This window comes from Pipistrellus hanaki (assembly GCF_964339955.1).
Source record: "Pipistrellus hanaki genome assembly, chromosome: 11".
NCBI lineage: Eukaryota > Metazoa > Chordata > Mammalia > Chiroptera > Vespertilionidae > Pipistrellus > Pipistrellus hanaki.
The window spans coordinates 67,650,676-67,672,325 of NC_140513.1; the positions used below are offsets into that span (position 1 = coordinate 67,650,676).

The window sequence follows — 21,650 nt, forward strand, 5'->3', positions numbered from 1 at the left end:
CAACACATGTATACTGCTCCCCTCCATGAATGTAAAGGCAGGGCGCCATGAAGGCAGGGCCCTGCCACTCAGGGCCTTGGGGGCCTAGGGCTGGACCTGCGTGGACAATCAGTAGCGGGGTGCAGGGGGACAGGCACTCTGGCGGAGCTGTGGGCTGCGCACAACGCTGCACAACACGGAGGCAAAAAGGATGCGAGGTGGGGAAAATGTCACAAAATGTGTATGGACAACTTGATATATATGTAGCATAGAAAAAGGAAAGATAAAGAGCAAACACAAACAGGTGTCTCAGGATAGAAGAACTAGTGGTTTTTCTTTGCCTTTTTGTTTACTTATATTTCTAGAAGTTATTACAATAAACATTACTTTTGAAATGAGAAAAATAATATTTATTAAGAAAGTAAAAATGTCAACGCCGGGTCAGAAGTCGGTGGAAGCTCCTGCCAGGCCATGGATGCTGGTCTCTCGCGTTTCGGCCGTGGCCCAGGTGTCCTGGGCAGACCGGCCAGTGCGCTCCCGCTTCCCGCGGTCCCTCCGGCCGCTCTCCGCGATGGACCTGCCCGGAGGGAGCAGCCTGCCCGGAGGGAAGGACCGGCCTGCCCGGAGGGAGCAGCCTGCCCGGAGGGAAGGACCGGCCTGCCTGGAGGAACCCACCTGCCTGCCCGGAGGGACGGACCGGCCTGCCCGGAGGGGCGGACGGACCTGCCCGGAGGGAGCAGCCTGCCCGGAGGGACCGGCCTGCCCGGAGGGACGGGCGGCCCGCGGGGCCCGCGGACTGGAGAAGTGCGCACGGACGGACAGAGCGGACAGGGCGCGGGGAGCGGGCGGTCTCGGTCCCTGACCCTGAGCGGAGGCGGGGCCAGCACCGCGGGCCGGACGGGCCAGGAAGAGCGGCCGGAGCTCCCGCCTCCGCCTCCCGGGCCGCGAGGCGCCAGCGCACTGCACTTCCGGTCCGCGCGGGCCTCCCGCGGGGCGGGGCTCCGCAGGGACGCGGCGCCCGGCCCCCAGCGCCCGGAGACCGGAACTGCGCGCGCGGAACTAGGCTTTGGGCGCCGGCGGAGGACGACGCGGGCAGCAGCGGGCCAGCCCGGGCGTCAGCGCAGGCGGCGCGGAGGGAGCGCGCCCCATGGGTAGGGAGGAGCCAGCCGAGCGCCATGCGCCCCGCCCCGCCTCACGCGGCTCCGCCCCGCCCTGCGCCAGGCCCCGCCCCGCCCGCCTCACGCGGCCCCACCCCGCCCGCCTCACGCGGTTCCGCCCCGCCTCACGCGCCTCCTCCCCGCCCGGCGCCAGGCCCCGCCCCGCCCGCCTCACGCGGCTCCTCCCCGCCCGGCGCCAGACTCCCCCGCCCGCGGCAGGAGCGCGCCGCCCGCCCCTGCGCCCTCCGCTGTGTAGCGGGTGGGGCCGCGGCAAGTCCGCCTGCCCCGGTCCCCGGCTTCCCCTTCCGCCCGGGTTCGCGCGCCCGCAGCCCGGCTCTCGCAGGGCCGCCCGGGACAGCGAGGCCAGCCCGCCCGCGCCCCCCGCAGCCCCGGACTGCCCGCCGCTCCAGCCGCGTCCCCCAGGAGGTGCAGGGCCGCTCGGGGGGGAAGGGTGTCCCCACAGGACGCTGTGGAGCTCAATGGCCCCCGTGCCCAGAACGTGCTGCTGAGGCCCGTTTCCTGTCCCGCACCTGATGGAGGTTAGAGCACCAGCGGACAGCGGGTCCTCAGGAAACAGGCACCCGAATAAACCTCAGAAAACAGGCACCCGAAAACACCTCAGAAAACGGGCACCCGAAAACACCTCAGAAAACGGGCACCCGAAAACACCTCAAAACAGGCACCCGAAAAACACATTCCGCCCGGTCTTGTGCCAAACTCAGAACTCACGGAGGTAAAAACACGGTGGAAGCGGGGGACACACCTGCCGGGCGCGGGAACTCCGAGTGACTGCACATACGCGAGCACCCCCCTCCCAGGGGCAGGGCCTGAAAAGGGGGGGATTGTAGTTAGGAAACCGACCAACAGCGAGATGATCAAGGGCCGCCCGCGGGTGTCCTGTTCACTGCATGTACCCCGAGGAGGGACATTCCACAAAACACCTCGGCACTCTTCAAGCTGTCAGACAGGAGCTGGAGGAGGCAGGGCAACCTAATAGAATGTAGTGGACCCCAGGGCAAAAAGGGACATCAAGTATAACGCCGAATAAAGTTTGGATTTGGCTAATTTTTAAAAAATGGTTTAATCAAGACCAATTTTTTTCTCTTGGGCTTTTTAAGAAAAAATAAATTTCTGTTTCTAAGCCTACTCTTATCATAGGGAATGTCCTTTGTAACAAACTCAGACACCAGCATAACTTCTACATTAACGGTGTATGTAAATTCCTTTAGAGCTGGAAACCTGGAATTATTTGCAAAGGACAAAATATTTCTCAATCTTGTTTATTTGACCAAGCTCTCCAGTAGCTGTTTCAAATTGAATTAAACCTCTGTAAAATACAAGGAATTTAGAAGCCACACCATACTTTATACTAAAAGAATAAAGATTTTTATTAAGCATTGTAAGTTGCATTCAATAGCCTTCAATACACCACACCACAACCCATCTACAATCAGTCAAACCCAACAGCAGTTCATTCTTGCACAATCCATGAGTTAGGGCAAAACTCCCTTCAACTTACAGTAAGATCCTACTCAGGTCTTGCGGGCAGGGATTGGGGAATTACATCTCGTTTCTGATCACTAATGTGTGATGAAGAGCATCAGGAGAATTATATGAAAACAAATAAGAAGTGATTCTAATTTCAAAGTACATTGTTTGGAAACATTAACAAAAACATCAAAATGATATAAGTATACCTGCTTCTACTAAATTCTTGATGGGAAAGTTCTCAAGAACAAGCAATTTGTTTCCTGCTACAGAAGGGGGTGGGGGTGGGGGGGCGTTTAAAGATCGAAGGGATTTTTTTTTGTTTTTCACAGAATTTCATATTTTGCTAATATGAAGGCATAAAACAGCAACAAAGAACAGTAATGCATACAGCAGTGAATACACCAGGGTAATGTTGATATTCGAAACAGCTAGATAATTTTGGGGTGTTTTAGAATAAATGCAACAGAGGTCAATAATCACAAAATTTTAAGGTTAGAGCAAGATCAGTCAATGACTAAACAGAGTTAACATCTTTTATAGAACTATTACTGATTATTAGCATTTTTGTTTTGCAAATGGGCACATACTGGTAAGAATGGAAGAAAGGACAATAACATGCATAATATTAACTACACACTTTAAAAATTATGAACCATGCAGAAGTTTAGCTCAAGTAGTAGCACTAATGGTCTACATTCGATTCAAAACCACATAGTTCATTGATCACAGATGCATGGTATTTAAGTCACAAAAAGTTTCAGAACACATTGTATTGATTTTGAAAGGTCATTTGTATTTTCTATGATTTCAACTTTATCTCCATTTAACTTGTAAAGTATGTATGATGTACTGTATATTTAAAATCAGCAGAACGGCAATATTACTCTATAATTTTTTGTTTTGATAGTTGCACTTTTTCTTTTAACACAAAAGAACCACATCAACAGTGATGAAATTTAAGAAAGAAAAACTGTGGTTGTGCCTTATTTCTTTCATAATCATAAAATCAAAGCCTTAAACAAAGCTTTCTTGTGAACAGTAATGCAAAATCAAAGATAATGGCATACATATGGTGCCAAATGCTAAAATGATATTTTAAGCTATATATACTTAAAGACTGCCAAAATTTGTTTTCTTTATAGTTCAAGAAACACAACTATAGGCTTTTGTCATAACCAGTTTAAACTTTGTGTGTACTTCATTTTAAGAGTGGGAGTCAAATGCTCTTCATTTTCTTTCTCTTTTTGTTTATTGTAGCATTTTGACTACAACTGGTTAAAACTAAAATTGTGTTTTTTAAATCTCTGATATCAAAGAGGGATCCGAATTTCCAAAGTCCTCATTTTTCTCTTACGGAAAGGAAAAAATGTACATAACTGTAGGCTCTCTTTCTCTCCAGATATTCCTAAATCCTTACCCTTCCAGCATCCTTCACCCTCTATAAAAAATAAGTTTATTCTTCTTGCTTTAAGACAGCTGCCTCCAGAGCATCGGCTCCACGGCAAGCACTGTCTGTGCTTAGTGCATTTAAGTGAGGATTTGTATTGCACGTCTTAGAGTCATTGTTCAAGGCACTTTCCGAGTGGCTGGGGGCCCTGGTGTCGCCTACACTCCCATTCATCTGGGAAGCCGGCTCCTCAGCCACCACTCCGTTTTCAGCCAGGGACCCGTCTGAAGATATGGCGGAGGACTTAGATTCCCCGGATCTCGACTTCAGTTCTTTGGCCACTTCTTCTGCTGAAGCAGCATAAGGAGGCTTGCCCTGTTCAAAATGAATTACACAAGCGATGAGCAGCTTTCGGTAAACAGTGGGAAAGGGGGGGTGCTAACGAAGCCTAATGATATTGCAGATTCAAGAGCAGAATACAGAGTATGTACTTTCTTTTTTTAAATAGATTTTTATTTTTACAACATTTTATGTTTTTATTGATTTTAGAGAGAGAGGAAGGGAGGGGAACATCCATGTGAGAGAAACATCAATCAGTTGCCTCCTGCATGCATCCCAACTGGGATCAAATCCACCACCTTTTGGTGTTTGGGACAACGTTCCAACCAACTGAGCCACCCCGGCCAGGGCAGAGTATGTACTTCCCTCTACATTCTGTTATATACTCCCTACACTCTGTAAGTCTGTACACACTCTGTACATGGGCATATACTCTACATGCATTCTCTACATGGTAACATACTCTGCCTTTGCTTCTCATTGACCTGCATCTGGCAGAAGCTTCTCTCCATCTCAGCAGTTCCTCCTGTGCCCCCCGTCCCTCAGCTTCCCTGTAGTTAATGTGCTGACATTGAGGGAGATCCCCACTTGAAAAGCCCGATCTAACCCTTTTGTATAGCACTGAGTCACTGAAAGTAAAAAAGGTCCCTCAGTGAGTCTCCTCTGGGCTGTCCTGCACATGACCACCAATGGGATATCTGCATGATAACAGGCAGCAGGGGCGTCCACTTCTACTGGGGAATGAAGACATGACACAATCATTGCTGGGCAACCGAGGCAAGAAGGAAGCCTCGGCAAGACAATTGCTATATGTGTTTGTGGCTTATCTCTTCTGAAAGGGTCTCCCCTCTTCCTAACAGATTTAAAAACAATGCTCTGGGGAAAAAATGAGCATTGAGACTGACTTGGCACATTTTCTCTCTGTACAGAACCATGAAGACAGACTGAAATCTTTCAGTTGCTTACATCTTAGCATGGGTTTCTCAACCTGGCATCATGACATTTTGGACCTCATAATTGTGCCGTGGGCTGTCTGTGGGGAGGTTGGAAACATGGCTGGCCTCTGCCCACAGAAGGCCAAGCACTGGCAGCCAAGCTGTGACAATTTCTCCGTCTCCAAACAAGCCAGTGTCCCCTGGGTGGCGTGGACAGGGCTGAGACCCACTGTCAGAGATTGACTGTCGCTGAAGAAAAAGGTCTTCACCTTCAAAAGGTTATTGTTCAGATAAGAAAGCAGAGGCCCAGGCTGCTTAGAAGTCTTCTAGCTCCACATCCCATCCCGCAGGCGATGCATCTAATGCCTTCTAGTCCTTTCTACTCTGAGGATCAGAGTGTTTGTCTGGTTGAAAATAAAGACCACCTGCTCAGCCCAAATAGAGTTGAAGATGCCCATCACGCTTGTATTAGGGATGGTTCTTATACACCCTCTGGGTTCCATGACCCACACTGTCTTCTCATTTTAGCTTTCAATCCCAGAATTCGGAAACACTAATGTAAACTTTTCCAGAGGTCTATACTATAGTGATTTTCTTGGAACTTTGAGATAAATAATGTAAAAACATAGGACAAGTAAAATATAGGAGGGCTAAGTAGGGGCAAAATCTAATAATGAAAATCTCCGGTACATGCTTTCAAACCTCAGTCTCTCAGGAAAAAACCCACTTGCTGGACCAAGCACACACCAGCGGTGGTTAGCAGTGGTGGTGGGCAGCCCCTCACACCCTCACAGACGCCACTGCAGGAACTGTGTCAGGGTATGTTTGATAGAGGGCGGGGGGGGGAAGGGGGGGTGCACACAGAGGATGCAACAGGAATTAGAAGGAAAGCCAGCTTGTACCACTCTCTACAGCCCATTCTTCCTGCAAACCTTGGTCACTGTGAGGCGTGCCCCCACCAAGTGATCACAAGCACAGGGTGATGCTGCCTGCTCTGCACACATCCTCTTAGAACTGGCCCCCCCAGGATGGCAACAACGGAGAGAGGACAGCTCAGAAACTCTCAGGAGACAAGCTGCCCTTCATTATCTGTCCTTCTCAAGATATAAGAACACTGATGTCACCTAAAATGAGCAACCGAAAGTACCAAGGTGGAACCACACGTACCACCATTATAGAAAAACTAGAGGCCCGGTGCACGGATTGTGTGCCAGTGGGGGTCCCTCAGCCTGGCCTGTGGACATCCCCTGAGGAGTCCCAGATTGTGACAGGGTGCAGGCCAAGCTGAGGGACCCCACCGGGGCTGGGGAGGGACCATGTAAGTGCTCCAGGGTGTGTCCAGCCTATCTCACCCAGTCCCGATCAGTTGGACCCCAACAGCAAGTTAACATACTGGTTGGAAAGTCTGCCCACCTGGTGGTCAGTGCGCGTCATAGCAACTGGTTGAATGGTCGAACAAATGGTCGGACACTTAGCCTATTAGGCTTTTACTATATAGGATAAGGAATGGACCAACATTCCTAAAGACAATGAAATATGGCAGAAAGGCATGTCCGTAAATGGCAAAGACTGCTACGTCTGATTTCCAAATGGGTTGTGACAGGACAGGACATGCACCAATCAAGAAAAGTGAGGTGAAAATTTTAGGGAAGAATTCAATAAAAAAAGATTATTCATGGGCGATGGCGGGTGGGTGGGGGGCAATAGGAGGATAAGGACACATATGTAATACCTTAAAATACCTTAATCAATAAAGAAATTAAAAATAAATAAATTTGGCTGGGAAAATAAAAGAATACTAAACTAGAAAAAACACACCACATAAACATTATAAAATACCCAAAGAAAGTGAAAGGAAAGGCAATTTTTTAAATCAGAAAAAAAGATAGAGAAATGCAAATCAAAACTACGTTTGATACTACTTCATACCATCTGGGAAGGCTAAACTCAAAGACAAACAATAAAAAATATTGGGAGAGAATGTAGAGGAACCAGACCCTCAGACATTTCTGGAGGAACAGAAAATGGTGCAGCCACTTTGGAAAAACTGTTTGGTGGTTCCTCAATTAGTTAAATTTATCTACCACCTGAGAATTTACTCTTACTTATATACCCAAGAGAACTGAAAGCATGTGTCCACACAAAAAATGTGCCTATAATGACTCTAGTTAACTATACTCTATTATACAGGGTGGGGTAAAAATGGGTTTATAATTGTGAATACACAAAACACTGAATTTATTCTAATATTATTTATTTTTCACATGAACTATAAATCTATTTTTGCTCCACCCTGTATATTTGAAGGTTGCTAAGAGAGTAGATCTTAAAAGTTATCACAAACAGAAAAGCTTGTTTAATTATGTAAGATTATGGATTTTAACTAGAGCTTAATGTGGTTATCAATTTGTAATACATATAAACTAGTGGCCCAGTGCACAGATTCATGCACATTGAAAGGGAATTTGGTGCAGGTGAACCAGATTCAGGGCTGACAGGGCCCCAGCAGCAACCTAACCTGCAGACTGAAGCATCTGCTTCCTGGTGGTCATTGTGCTTCATAGCTACCAGTTTAATTGGTAGGAATAGAAAATGGTGCAGCCATTTGGGTGGTGGTGGGGGGTGGGGCTGGCTGCTGGAAGCCGGGGAAGATGGCCCTGATGGCAGGCCAGGCCTAGGGACCATACCCATGCACGAATTTTGTGCGCCAGGCCCCTAGTAAAGTAGGTAACAGTTATGGGACATTCCAAGTTAACCATTCCCTGGGTTCTTAGGAACCAAGATCCTCAGGATGCAAGCATATTCAGATATAAACAGCAAAGGTTAAGTAAAATTTCTAAAGTTCTAAATTTGAATTGAAAGAATCAATATAAACTCTTGAGGTTTTCATTGAAAAGAAAAAGGCAGCAGCATACATGTATGTACACAGCATACATGATATGCATGCACATATCATCCCTCTAGCTCTGACCACAGGAAAAGCACAGAAGTCATGACACAACGTGGCGAAAGGACATCTAGACAATGAAGAGGCCAAGTTGAAAGCACCTTAGCAGTTTGAATTGGAAACCTTGGTATGAATTCATGAGGATTCTATCTTTTTCAAAAGTATACTATTTTAATGTTCTTATTGATTCGAGAGAGAGGAAGGGAGAGAGAGATAAAAACATCAATGATGAGAGAGAATCATTTATTGGCTGCCTCCTTACACTCCCTCCTGGGGATTGAACCTGCAACCCAGGCATGTGCCCTGACCAGGAATTGAACTGGGACCTCCTGTTTCATGGGTCGACGCTCAATCACTGAACATACCTGCCCCAGCAAGGAGTCTATCTGAGCAATACATATAGTAAAACGCATATATGTGTGTGTGCAATTCATGTATGAAGAAATGGAGTTATGCCTGTGTGCACAGAGCACCAGGAACAGTGACCAAACCCATGGCAGTCAGAGTGCACCAGTGCCTATAATATGATATTGAAAAGCTGTTTCCCATGGAAGAAACCAAAAAACTAAGAGAAGTGGCTATTGCAGGTCCGCTGGGCTAAGTGACACCCTAGACATAAAGCTACTGAGGACCTCAGGTCACAGCTAAAGGACGCAGTGACCTAGGACGGGCAAGGTGACTGGAACATCACATGCAGACCTTGTCTTCCCTGTAGAGGCTGTAAAACTCAGCACCAGAAGCACGTACTTATAAAAATACTCCAATAAATAAAAAGAAACGATGGGTCGAGAACATCTTCGTTCTGAGTGAATCGTCTGGTCATTGTGGCACCAAGAGGGACCAACACGTAAAAATAGATAAGCAGTCAGGAAAGCACGCATCTGCACGGATAAACCCGAGAACAAGCAGCACTCAGACCCAGCTGCTGGCATCTGAGAGAGTAAGCAGAGCCTCACTCAGTGTACGTGTACACTCAGCCGGATCAGGTCTGTCATGGAATGCTTGGGCTGTGCTTTCAAGATTAAAGGACAAGAAAGAGAGAGATTGAAACAGCAACCAAATGAGCAAAACTCTACTGTGTCTAGGGACAACACACACCACCACAGGGAACAGTTCTGGGTCATGATTTTTTTGGGCACAGGCACTGGGATAGGAGAGAGGAGCTCTCGGTATGGCAGGTGATGGTATTCATCACGGTGATGGCATGTGAGTATTTGCCTTATGAGTGAAGCAACACATCTGTTTTGTGCAGTTTTTGAGAATTTATTGGACTGTTACACTAGAATTCCCTTATGCTGGGTCACAAATTCACTGTATGCACTAATTTTTTTTTTTTTTAATATATTTTATTGACATTTTACAGAGAGGAAGGGAGAGGGACAGAGAGTTAGAAACATCAATGAGAGAGAAACATCAATGAGCTGCCTCCTGCACATCTCTTAGTGGGGATGTGCCCGCAAACAAGGTCCATGCCCTTGACCGGAATCAAACCTAGGACCCTTCAGTTCGCAGGCCAATGCTCTATCCACTGAGCCAAACCAGTCAGGGCTGCACTAACTTCTATTTATTAACTGGTAGCCTGCATTTTCTAATGTTTTCTGACTAAGAAAATTCCCAGGGTATAAAATGTGTTATATTAAAGTGTATGAGCAATGTGTGGACAGTTCCTACGCCCAGCTCAGAAAGGCCCTGCTAACTTCTGAGGATGACAAGAACACCAGGGCCATCTTTACGGAAGAGCTCTGGGCTCCTAGACCTGTGGAGAGGCTGAGTGCTCTCGGCTCCAAATGCACCAGGGTAAAGGCAGGGGTGGACAGAGCCAAGCCCCACCCTTGCCAGATGCTGTGCTGCAAAGAGGCTGCCTGGTCCCACTCTCAGGGAAGACTGGGCTCTGTACTTGATTTGTTTGATGTGTTTCATTAAAACAAGTGACAAGATGAAAGACCACCTGGTAAAGACAGTTTTATCTTCTGTTGGCCAAGTAAGTTTCTAAATATGGGTTATTAATATATTAGTCACAAGAGTGCATGCTTTTTTAAAATTAATCCTCACAGGAGGATATTTTTCCATTGATTTTTAGAAAGTAGAGGGAGGGGGAAAGACAGAGAGAAACATCAATGTGAGAGAGATACATTGATTAATTGTCTCCCTCGTGTACCCTGATCAGGGCCAGGGTTTGAACTTGCAACTGAGGTTCATGCCCTTGACTGGAATCAAACCCAGGACCCTTGAGTCCGAGGGACAACATTCTATCCACCGAGCCAAACCGGCCAGGGCAAGAGTGCACTCCTCTTAATGTTTACATGAATGGCATCGGAATAAACTGTACACTGTGGTTAAATACCATAATTCAAGAAATGGGACGACATACTACAGTGCTAAAGCTGACTGGTATCTTTCTTCACCAGGATCCTGATCCTCTCAACCAAAGCAGAAGAATGTCCCACTCTTTCCTGAAGACAAGCACATGACTTGTGTTCTCTTGGGATTATCCTTTAAGCAGCACAGCACCCAGCAAGTGGTGGGAAGAGAAGTTAGTCAAGATGGCCCAGGAGAAGGAGAAAAGCAGACCTCCTGTCCCAGCACTGAAAGTCAGGATTTCCTTTTTAAATCCTAAATGCTATTTACCTAATAATGTTTCCTAGCATAAACACCATTAGTGGCCCTGGATTATTCTCCGTAAATCCCTACAAGCAGCTGTGAACCTGAGTACAAACCTAATGGAAATGATTTGAGGGACTTACAGGGGGGTGAGCACCACATGCCAACATCAAGTTAGATGTTCCATAAACAGCTCAGCAACCCCGCCCCTCTGGGCTCGGGCAATAAGCACTAGCCTGGAAGACAAGATACGAGGGAGTAGCCAGCACCAGCATTATGTGTGTGATTACCTGAATCGCACCCTGGTTTTTGTAGCCTCTGCCATAGTACCTCCCACCTCTTCCAAAGGTTCTGATCACTGGGGTGGAAATAACTCCGCGTGGACGCCTGAAGAATAAATCATACAAAAGCAAAAAGACTTGAATATGTTATGAACAGCACTTAAACCATTTAAAAATCACATCAAATGGATTTAAAGGTATCTAATCTTATGCTATAGGAAGCACTGAGTTTATTAAATCATGGACATGCCAAAGATTGATTCTAAGGAATCAATCTTATTTTTCTTGGTTCACATCCAATGCATGCAATTTGAAAGATAATACATTTCAAACATACTACTGTTTTAAACATTTATAAATAGTTAGTTGAATAATGTGTGGATAATTACTTGACAATTTAAATAATTATATAAAGGTATATATAATGCAATCCTATAAAACCACTATGAATTCTATAGAGTGAATTTAGTGATATAATAAAAATGTTTCTAGTAAACGGAAAAGCAAATAAGAGCTATTTCTAAATCTCTACAGATACATGTTCACTGATCAGCACTTACCCTCTGGCTGGTCCTCCAACAGAAACGACCTGCAGGGGGAAAGGCCCGCGGCCGCCGCGGCCCCGCCTGCTCCCAGCCCAGTGGCCGACCACCGTGCCTGCTATCTCCAGCTTCCCTCCCTGAGAAGGCATAGGCTGGATTCCTACACAACCAAGAGAAAAACAAAACCCCTTCAGACGCCAGGATTGAGAATGGCGAAGAAAAACGGAACCGGAGAACGCTTTCCTTTCAGGTGTGGTTTGTGCTCTGCATGAAGGCCTATTTTGTTTATCTCAACATATCCAAAATAATATTATTTGAACATGTAATCAGTATAAAAAGCTATTAATGAGATCATTTGCTTTATTTTTTCCATATTAAAGCTTTAAAGTACATCTTTCACTCAGAACACAGCTTAAGTGCTTTGAGAGCCACGTGCGGCCAGTGACTGCTACACTGGGCAATGCACATCTGAGTTCCAGACACAATTTGGAGAAGTGAGGAGGCAGCTCCTCTTGTCATTTCACCCTAAGGTTCCTGATCCCCGTGCTCCCCCGACTGCAGACTAGCAGGAGAGTCCAGCCCAGGGCTCACTGGGTGCGGCATGGCACCGAGACAGGAAGGAAAAGGCACCGACAGCAGGAGAGCCCATGGAGGCGGGAAAGGGGACGCAGGCCCAGTGCGGAGGGACAGATGCTCCTGTGGCCAGAGGGGCTGCATTCATCTCACTGCTACACAAGATTTATCTCACAACCCTCTGTGTGCACCCAAGTAATTGAGCTGGAAAACATTCCTGGTTAAAAGAGAAAGGCCTGCCTATCCTCAAAGTTCCTTAAAAATGTATGTGAACAACCCTCTCGTGGAGACTTGATGGCCAGGTTTAAATTGCAGTCCCCAAACGCAGGATTTGTGACAAAGCACCAAGTCTCAGGCCTCATATTACAGCAAAATCACAAGACATGATTTCAAGACTGAATGCTAAGACTTTTTTCTCCTTTGTAAGCTTAATACAAATAAGAGAAGCAATGGGAATTTAAAATAAACAAATTATGTATCTACTATCAGATGTTTCTTTTAAAATGTTTCAAACTGTGTTAAGTTTTTATGCCAAGAATTCTACTGTGGCCTTAGAAAAGGTTCTCATGCACAATCCTCTCTACCGAGACAGCTGCTGGGGGACAAGGAAGGAGACTCCCTGGTGTCACAGGAAGTGATGGCTGGAGGACTGTGTGCACACAGAGCCTGTGTATGGACACATGGAAGCCCAGAAGGAAGGCGGGGAAGGGCCACAGCAAAGCTGCTGCAGATACAGAGACCTGGGGGCAAACAGACGCTGGGAGAGGAGCAGAAACAAACGCGGGGGAGGGGCTCACGGAAAGGATGTGCTGCTAGAGTCAGGACAGAAGAGGAGCCAGAGGGGCAGGGAACTGCGGGCGGGCGGGCAGAAGCTCTAGAAGGTATGGCATAATTACCGCCCTGCGACTTGCTAGTCCTGCTGCCGTCACTGCCTGAGAAGGCTCCACAGTGTCCTGCTGCCGTCGCCACGCGGAAGGCACGGTAGGCGCCTGCTGCTACGGTTTCCCCATAGGGGCCTCCAAAGCCACAGACTCCTGTGGGACCCGGGAGGAGAGAGGGGAGAAGCTGTGAGGAAGCAGGTTCAGGGGCCCCCAGTGGTTTTCAGGCAGGGCAATCCCCATTTCCTAGGTTTTGTTCTTGCACCATCAACGGCCAGGGAGGGTCTCCCAGCCCCTCTTGTCAACACCAGGACACTGCCCCCGATACTGAAGGAGCCTCCTGCAGCTAGGAGCTATCTCGTGGCCCAGGAAGCATCCAGGAGGCCTTAGTAGAGGACACCTCATATGAGAAAAAAATCTTTAAAATCTCATCACTGCAACAGCTTTTGTAGCTCCTTTTCCCTTCCCCAGAAACTCTTCTGGGATTATTTGTCCCTTTCATAACTAAGCCAGAGAGTTAATTACAGGGTCTCAACATGGCAAGATAGGGCCCACAAAGGCCTGCAAGCTGTGTGGGCCTCTGTCTTCCCACACCAGCACGGTCCTACCTGCAGAGGCGGACATACTCACCTGCAAAGCCACGCCCTCGGCCCTGAGCTGGGGGGACAGGCCCGAAGTGCCTCGGGTACACAGAGGAGGGGTAGAAAGGCAGCGCCGAGGGCGGTGGGAAGGGGAGCGGGAGGCTCTGCCGGGAGAAGTTCAGCCCTTCCAGGATGCTCTGCCGCATCTTCTCCACCTTGGCAGCTTGCTCAGCCTGCAAGTCAAGCGCAGCATGTGAACATGTGACTTACAAGGTTCCAGCTGAATTAGAATGCACAGGAGAGAAGTGACCTATAGGCTGCTGGGCCACGTCTGGTTATTTATCTGTAAACAGTCAGTCTGCTCAGTAGTACTTGTTTGCAGAATGAAAACATGACCGCAAGAGCAAAATTGCAAAAAAAAAAAAAAATAATAATAATAAATAAAATACCTCTTAATCTTAAAAACAAAAATGAATTTCTTCTATCTGAGCAGATCTCAGGTGAGAACCATTGACTCCAAAAGCTACTCATGAAACTGTAAATTTGGTTCTCAAAATCAATGCTAAGTCAAGCCTTCTCATCCAGTTTCCTCTTTCCACCCGTGCACCGCCAAGCTCACATCTTTGAAGCTGATTTTCCTCTCTTTATATCAGGGCAGGTGTCCACTGCGTTTCAGAGTGAACTGGTACAGAGTGATGGAGGCCTCCTCAGGGAAGCCTGGAGCTCACGCCTCAGGACGGGACCTGGCCTGTCTGCAAGACTGCCCGTGAGAAGACTGTTGTATCATTTCATGTTCATTACAACATGATACAACATAACCTACACACGTGGAATATACAACTTGCATGTGTCAAATGCCATTGACTTCAGTGCTGTAACTCAGCCCAAAAAAGCTCATTCAACATCCAAAAAATTCAACTGGAGTGTCTTGTGAACAACCAATCTTTAACCAGAATTTGAAGATGTGCTTACATCGTAGTAAAACAGTCCTTAGAGGTTGCATGTTTTAAAGTCTACGGTTTAAAGGCTTTAACAGAATTTGAGCCTCTTTTAGGCAAAGAGACAAATAACCTGATAACCTACTTCACTCTTATTTTTAAACCAAATTAAAAAAAAAAAAAAAAAAAAAACAACTAAAAAAAACCCAGTCAATCCTTTCTATTCATGAGCTCCATACATCTGTGAATTCACCTATTTGCTAAAATGTACTTGTAATTCCACATCAACACTGAGCATTCTCGTGACCATTCACAGATGTGCGGAGTAGGGGACACTTTGGGGTCCAAGTTGAGGATGAAGACGACGACACCCCGCCTTTGGCTTCAGCTTTTACACTGTAAACGAATGGCCTGTTCACCAGCTACTTCATGGTGTTTAAAAGGTGGTGAGTTTGCTGTGTGTCTTGGCCCCAAGCACAGTGCTGAGAGCTCTTGGAGTCCCTAAGTACCAGGCTGCGAAAGCACCTTCTGGAGAAAATACGTGGGTGAGGTGAGCTTTGACCATTTCAGCTGAGTTACAGCGCTGCTGGCCCTGAGCTCAACGTGAGTGAATTTACAATGTGTGTTCATTAGCATGTCTTTAAAGAGGAACACATAAACAAGGTTCTATGTTGATCAGTTGACAAAAATGTTGTCCCTGGAGGATAGAGGAACCTCGCCTTGCATTTCCCCTACGAGGCAAGGTTCAGTATCTGCTAATTCAATGTCTGAGGCAAATGCATAGAACTAAGCATGGTGATTAATGAGAGTCTAATGTCAATGTATCGATATATCCAGAGCTCAGCACTGAACTGACATGAACCCCCACATGGGCTGGACCCAATCTAAAACAGAATGCCATCCCCGTGGGTCATCACAGATTTGGTAAGAAAGATGACTGATTAGACCGTGAGCAGTATTTCCCTGTTTGAAGGTGGCCAGCCGGTCCTCCCACCTCCACCAGACTGTGTTCCTGCAACTGACCTGACCATCACAGAGGTCGATGAGTGGGGTCTTTTCCCGGCTTGCTTTGAGGAGTTTGGACTGGAAGAGCTTGCCATCAAAATACATCCAAGGACAGCAGTGTTCCCAGGGCACGGGCTGGCCACATGCGTCGTTTGCAAACAGGGCCATGTCCACGCCACTCATGAAGAGAGCTGACAGCTGAATGCCTCGAGGGTCGAGGTTCTCAATCTTTAAATGGAAAAGAGTGATTTCTATGGAGTAAGAGTACTGCATTACCAAGTTGTCACAATGTCTGACTGCAACTCTCATGGTTAACCAGGACACCCCTCAACCAGCCACCCTAAGCAACCTGTTCATCAACGCCACACAGTGACCTAGCACTGGCCTGTTTCAACACAAAGACTTTTTATGTTAGTTAACATTTAAATTTAAGAGACTATTTTATCAACATACTGAAGCATTTCAATTTGGACGTGTGAAACATTATACAAGTGTAAAATAATACTATGATTAAGGTTGACACATGATAAAGTAACACATTATAAATAGTCTCCTTAGCAATTAAGAAGCCCACAATTCATTTATGAAATAAAACTTTTACACTTCAGATTCTATATACTGGTAGTGAATTAACAGAAAGATTGTAAAAAGAAACACTCTAACAAGATTATGCATTTTTCAAATAGTTATATTAAAAAATTACTTGTTATAATTTCATTTGAAAACTCGTACTTTGTTTACATTATTTTATATGTTAATGTTTTAGATAGCAACTTATTAATGAGATTGTCAAAATGTTTTAAGAGAAATGGATAGCTTGTAAATGAAAGAACACAACAACAAAACACTGTATCTGAACCATGCAGCCTATCCGAGTCTAGAGGCTGTCTCCCTTCTTCCCCCTGGGTCACTGCGCTGGGAGCCCGCCTGGTGCGCGCCGCCCTCTGGCCTGGCCTCTGCTGTGCAGGGTGAGGAACCCGGACAAATACAGTCAACTCTTGATTATCTGTCTGTGAAGGACCTAGTTTGTGGATTATCCGGGACTGAGTTTTAGCTGTCCTGGTTTCTGTCTTCCCACATGGATGGAATCTCAAGAATGTTATCTTTACGGGTTTCAACCTAAACAATACCTACAAGAGGCAGAAAAACTGCCTTTTCATTAAAGAGAAAAAGATAATTTTAGTGCCAAATATTGATGAATTTATGAATATTTGCTGTGTTGTGCTATCAGTCCCCATAATTAGTTAACATTATGTTTTTCCAACCATTTTTTAAATTGAAATACTTTTTATTGTTGATTTTTTTATTTTTAAGTCAATGCAGTTCAGAACTTCCTGAACCTGGAGAAGTCTCTCCACCCTGCTGGCCCCTGCTTCTCCCATGCAATGTTGGAAAGGGGAACTCAACATGTTCACTGGAGGACAGGCGGGGTTAGGGTGATGGAATTAGATGCATTTTTATGTTTATGAGCAGAAAGTAGGGGAAAAGAGGGCAGACAGGAAGTGGAAATTCTGAGTCTCAAGGCAGTAACGGGGTTTCTCCTCCCTAAAAGCTGACATTGTGGGAATGTGCCAGGCCTCCAGCCACTCTTTTCTGCTGGCCATGGCCTCTGGGCCAGATCAAAGCTCAGGGAAAGGCAACTGTGCGGCGCTGCTCAGAAGCCTGCTGGCTACAGAAGCCATGAAGGTGCCGCAGCAGCCTTCTGAGGAAGCACGGTGCTGGGCCCACGTCCTTGTCACTGGTGGTGCTAGTCACACTGACAACAACCCTGACTTGGCTAATAAAGCTCAAAACCACTCTGGGCAGATGGTTCTTAACCTCTGAGTGTTGAGGTTAAGAAAGGACAGCTGATGTGTGAAGCATAGAAGCACCCTAGTTAGAGATAGTAATCTCCTGTGAGCTGATGAGAGGAATGGAGAAGCCTACACTATCCACACACATTTCTTATTTTAAATAGCCTCACCATAAGTTGAAATTACGTCTTTATGATTTAAAAAATCATTTTCAAGTCACTTAGTTTCAGTAGTAACAATTACCATTAATTTATCAGAGAAAAATTCTTAGAATAAAAGTTGGCTAAATAATGGGAATAAAATCTCAGTTGCTATGTATATTTTGCCAATTTTTTAAATTACTTTACATAGCAGTTTATACTTCTGTCCTTAAATGTTAATTATACAAAGAATACTGTCTACTATTTATGGGGAACTTAGTAAATTTTATCAGACACTGATCTAATTGTTTTTGCATGTATTGCCTCATTTACATCTCAATAATCATGATGCAGGTGCTGCTCTTAATTCTCCATTTAACAGATGAAGAACCTGAACCACAGCAGCTCAAGGTCACAATATTGGTAACTAATTGCACCAGAATCTGAACCCTTGACCACAGAAATAGCTGTAATCCTCATACTCCAATCTCATTTTCTTATACCAACCAGGATAAAATATTCAACATTATCCAAAGTTCCTCAACTTAAGAAATGTTGACAATATTTTTGACTTTAAAGGAACTACAGTTTGGAATTTAATCTCTGCCCAATTAGGCCAAGAACCAAATTCCAGTGAAGTAACTTTGTCTGACTTCTGATTACTGGGCAGCAGACTCTTCCTATGACTGGTCCTGTTTGCCTACATGCACAACAGCTCATTAAAGCACCACAGACATGCTGCAGCCCATACGCCGTCTTTACCGCTCTTCATTTTCCATCTGCATATTTTGCACTTGGCATGTGATACTATTAGAAGATGTAAGACAATTATAGGGATGTCAAGAGCAAGGAGAAAGACACTGGACAAAAACTGAAACTGTGCAAAGGTCCTTCTCCTCACCCTTCACCCGCCCCTTCTCCAAACACAGCGCTGACTCTGCTTAATGATTTCATTCCCGCTGGGAACCCAGGAGAAGCACCTGCTATACCAAAGAAAAGTGAGGGTGTAAGCACGGCCCCAGGGCCTCAATGAGCCACACAGAACACAAATGTTTAGGATGCAGGGGGGTGGACAGAGCACAGACCAAATGAAACTCTTATTAAGTCATTCTAACTAATAGTTTCAATGTATTTCCCCACCAAACCTCCCACCAGAAAAGTCAACCAGAGGCCAAATTGTCAAAATTAGGTCTTTTCTTTCTCTTTTCCTGTTTATTCTCAAAGCACATGGATAGAATGGAAGAGAAACAGGGTCTGGCAATCCACAAACTGGATAATGGCCCTTAAAACACCACCAAATATCAAGAGTTGACTATATCCTACACGGTGAAAAGGGTTTTTTTTATAGGAAAGCACTGTCACTGATTTTGATATATCAAAACAACTTTTAATGATTAAATGAAAAAGAAGTCTTAAAATTTGCTTTTCTATCACTGCATTTTAGGACCCTCTCTCGGCTCTACATAGGAATTTTTGTAGCATTTAAATAATGATTATTCCCATCAGTTCTCAGTCTGATAACTAAGAGTATCTTCAATCTTAAAAAACCAATTACCTCATCCCCAAGGACAGCTATTGTTTTTTCTTCGGATTCTTTCAAAATCTATACTATTTACGGAGTGCCAATGTGCAGGCTGCCCTTGGTGAAGGGAACCAGACCTCTAGCCCAGAAGAGTCAAAGGGACAGGGGTGGCCTGCAGTACCTCACTTTCTAACACAGCTCTAGACACCTAGCTTTAGATGAAGGATCAGGAGAAACCATGAGAGCACTAAGACTTCAAAAGAACCAAAATGAAAGCTTAGAGTGTGACTGTCTTTCAAAAGTTATATCCTATGTGTTGATCCAAAAATGAAAAGGATATGGGAGAAAAGATGAACTTTGAGTAAAAGCAACTTGATGGTGAATAAGGCTTGGTGGGCATACCTGATACCTGGCGGTCTGATTTTCAGAACTGGGATGTCAATACTGATGTAATAATCTAAATAAGAGAAACAGGAAGTAGAGGTAGAGGGATGGCACCACACTCTAGTAAAAGTATTTACAACACCCCTGAGCACAGTCTGGTGATGAAGATGGTGGTGGTGGCACCACAGTCTAGGACACAGGAGGTAGAGCCTGTGCTTAGTACCAGCTCTCAGGGGACACCCGGCCAAATATTCTAGAACAAAAAACTGAAATTCAAAACCATTAGAAATAATTTCTGTCTAACAAACAGAAAAGCTTAATCTACAAAGTAAAGAATATAATTTGAGGTAGATTCTCCTCCTATTTGTTATCTTATTTATCTTGTTTCAAAGTCATCAGAAGCCTGAGATGACCACAATGACATGGGCTCCCCACAGTCAAGGGTCACTCAACACCAAATTTAACTCAATAATTTAGGGAAACCAGAAATTTATTGATCCCCAACTGTAGAACACTAAAAATCTATGAAGTGAGCCTAACACTCCTCCTTAGGGAAAGAGCGCCTTCATAAAGAATGGCAAAAAGATCTAAAAGTGGAGGCGATTTCATCAAAAGAGATTACTTGATTACAAATAAAATTTTATAAAACAAACAAATAAATAACCAACAGCAAAGAAAAAAAACAAAACCCTATGCATTAAAAAGAAAAGGCGGATTCACTAATTTAGCTAACTCTGAAAATTCTTGAACTTTCTAAAATTTAGTGTAGAAATTAGAAAGCAGTATAGCCATGCGAACACAGCAACCAATAAAAGTGCACTAAAAAGATAAGCACACTGAAAAATCAGGTGACAACGTGGAGAAACTGATATTGTTAAAACAAAGAATAAAAGGAATTACTAGAAGGGAAAATTAAAAGGAATATGATGTTAAATATAGACTAAAAGGGCACAGGAATGATGATATAACGTTGTTCTTCAAGTGTTTTTTTAAAAGGGATTAACAATATTAGGAGGACAAAGACTATGGTTTTTGTTTTGTTTTTAGAGAAAACGAATGTTGTAATTAGGAACAACAGAACGAAATAAGAAAAAGATCCTGGCCAGATGTTAGGAAATTCTTAAGACCAAGCCCTCCCTCCCAGGGTTTGGGATCCCCACCTGAAATAAAAGGCAAGTTCATTCATGATGTGAAAAACAAGAATAAAACACCCGTTGGTAGACAAGGGAAAATATCAGACAAAAGTAGACTTGACCATTTCAATAGCTGGGAAGGAATTCCCTTTGCCCTGAAGGCTCTCAGGTTCTCTTCCTGAGCATTACTAGTTTGAAGTCCTCAGCGGCCAGGTGAGGTGAGCTGTCCCTGGACTCCAGAGCAAGGCTCCAGGACAAGGAAGGAGGTGTTAGTTACCTTGAGTTCCTGCAGCTGATCAGGCTCATAGAGTTTGGGGGACAATGCCTGAGCCAGGAAGGCATCCAGCTCCTGACGACGCAGTATCCGTGCTCCAGGCCACTGCACCATATACCTGCGGGGTGGACAGACAGAGAGGGCCTGCAATTAGGATGCAGCGGTCCCCAGACACATGCATAACCTGGTGTTCAGGCTTATACAGACTTCTTACCCAGCTTTCCTAGTTTCAGTGATGATGCCACTTTCAAAACCCAATCATCACCTGGCCAATTAGCATTTTAGAGTAATTAAAAATAACACACTAAATTTATACCTACTGCAAACTAGCTGGTTGGTGATTTTTGATATACAAACTTTTGTAAAGTATTTAAATCCTGAAAACACATACGTAATATATGCCGAATTTATATGTTTATCTACTTAATTCAAGACAGGATACCCAGGAGATGAATCCCTTGGTGAAGTGTCTCATGAACCATCTGCACAAGGGGACCAGCGGGGGCCGGTGAGTGTCAGGAAAGGAAGACCAGGATGAGAATTGAAGCTGCAGTCTTCAGAATGCATGCCTACAGTCCCCGAGCACAGGTTTACTGGGGGCACCTGAGTGAGCAGCTGATGGGAAAGCAATTTCTACATCGACAACTTCCATTAGCCCGAGAACCACCGGGTGTCCCCATGACCTTTTCCCTCCAATCCTCTTCCCCTTATTCACCTGGCAGTGCCGACGCCCGTTTCTGGTGAGAGCCTGAGGGACTAACCACTAAGAA

General features: G+C 45.3%; 1 protein-coding gene across 1 annotated transcript in view; it reads right to left on the minus strand.

Moving 5' to 3' along the window:
• Window positions 1–2,499: 2,499 nt before the first annotated feature.
• The window catches only part of FAM120A (family with sequence similarity 120 member A), a 102,736-nt gene continuing 83,585 nt past the window's right edge, over window positions 2,500–21,650 (minus strand). Inside the window, exons 12-18 of the mRNA XM_084898947.1 lie at window positions 20,884–20,998; window positions 15,653–15,862; window positions 13,741–13,924; window positions 13,129–13,266; window positions 11,678–11,819; window positions 11,127–11,223; window positions 2,500–4,389 (exon numbers count right to left, since the gene is read on the minus strand). Of these exons, the coding sequence (XP_084755073.1) occupies window positions 4,081–4,389; window positions 11,127–11,223; window positions 11,678–11,819; window positions 13,129–13,266; window positions 13,741–13,924; window positions 15,653–15,862; window positions 20,884–20,998 (1,195 nt within the window). The 3' untranslated portion in view covers window positions 2,500–4,080. The remainder of the gene's footprint in view (window positions 4,390–11,126; window positions 11,224–11,677; window positions 11,820–13,128; window positions 13,267–13,740; window positions 13,925–15,652; window positions 15,863–20,883; window positions 20,999–21,650) is intronic.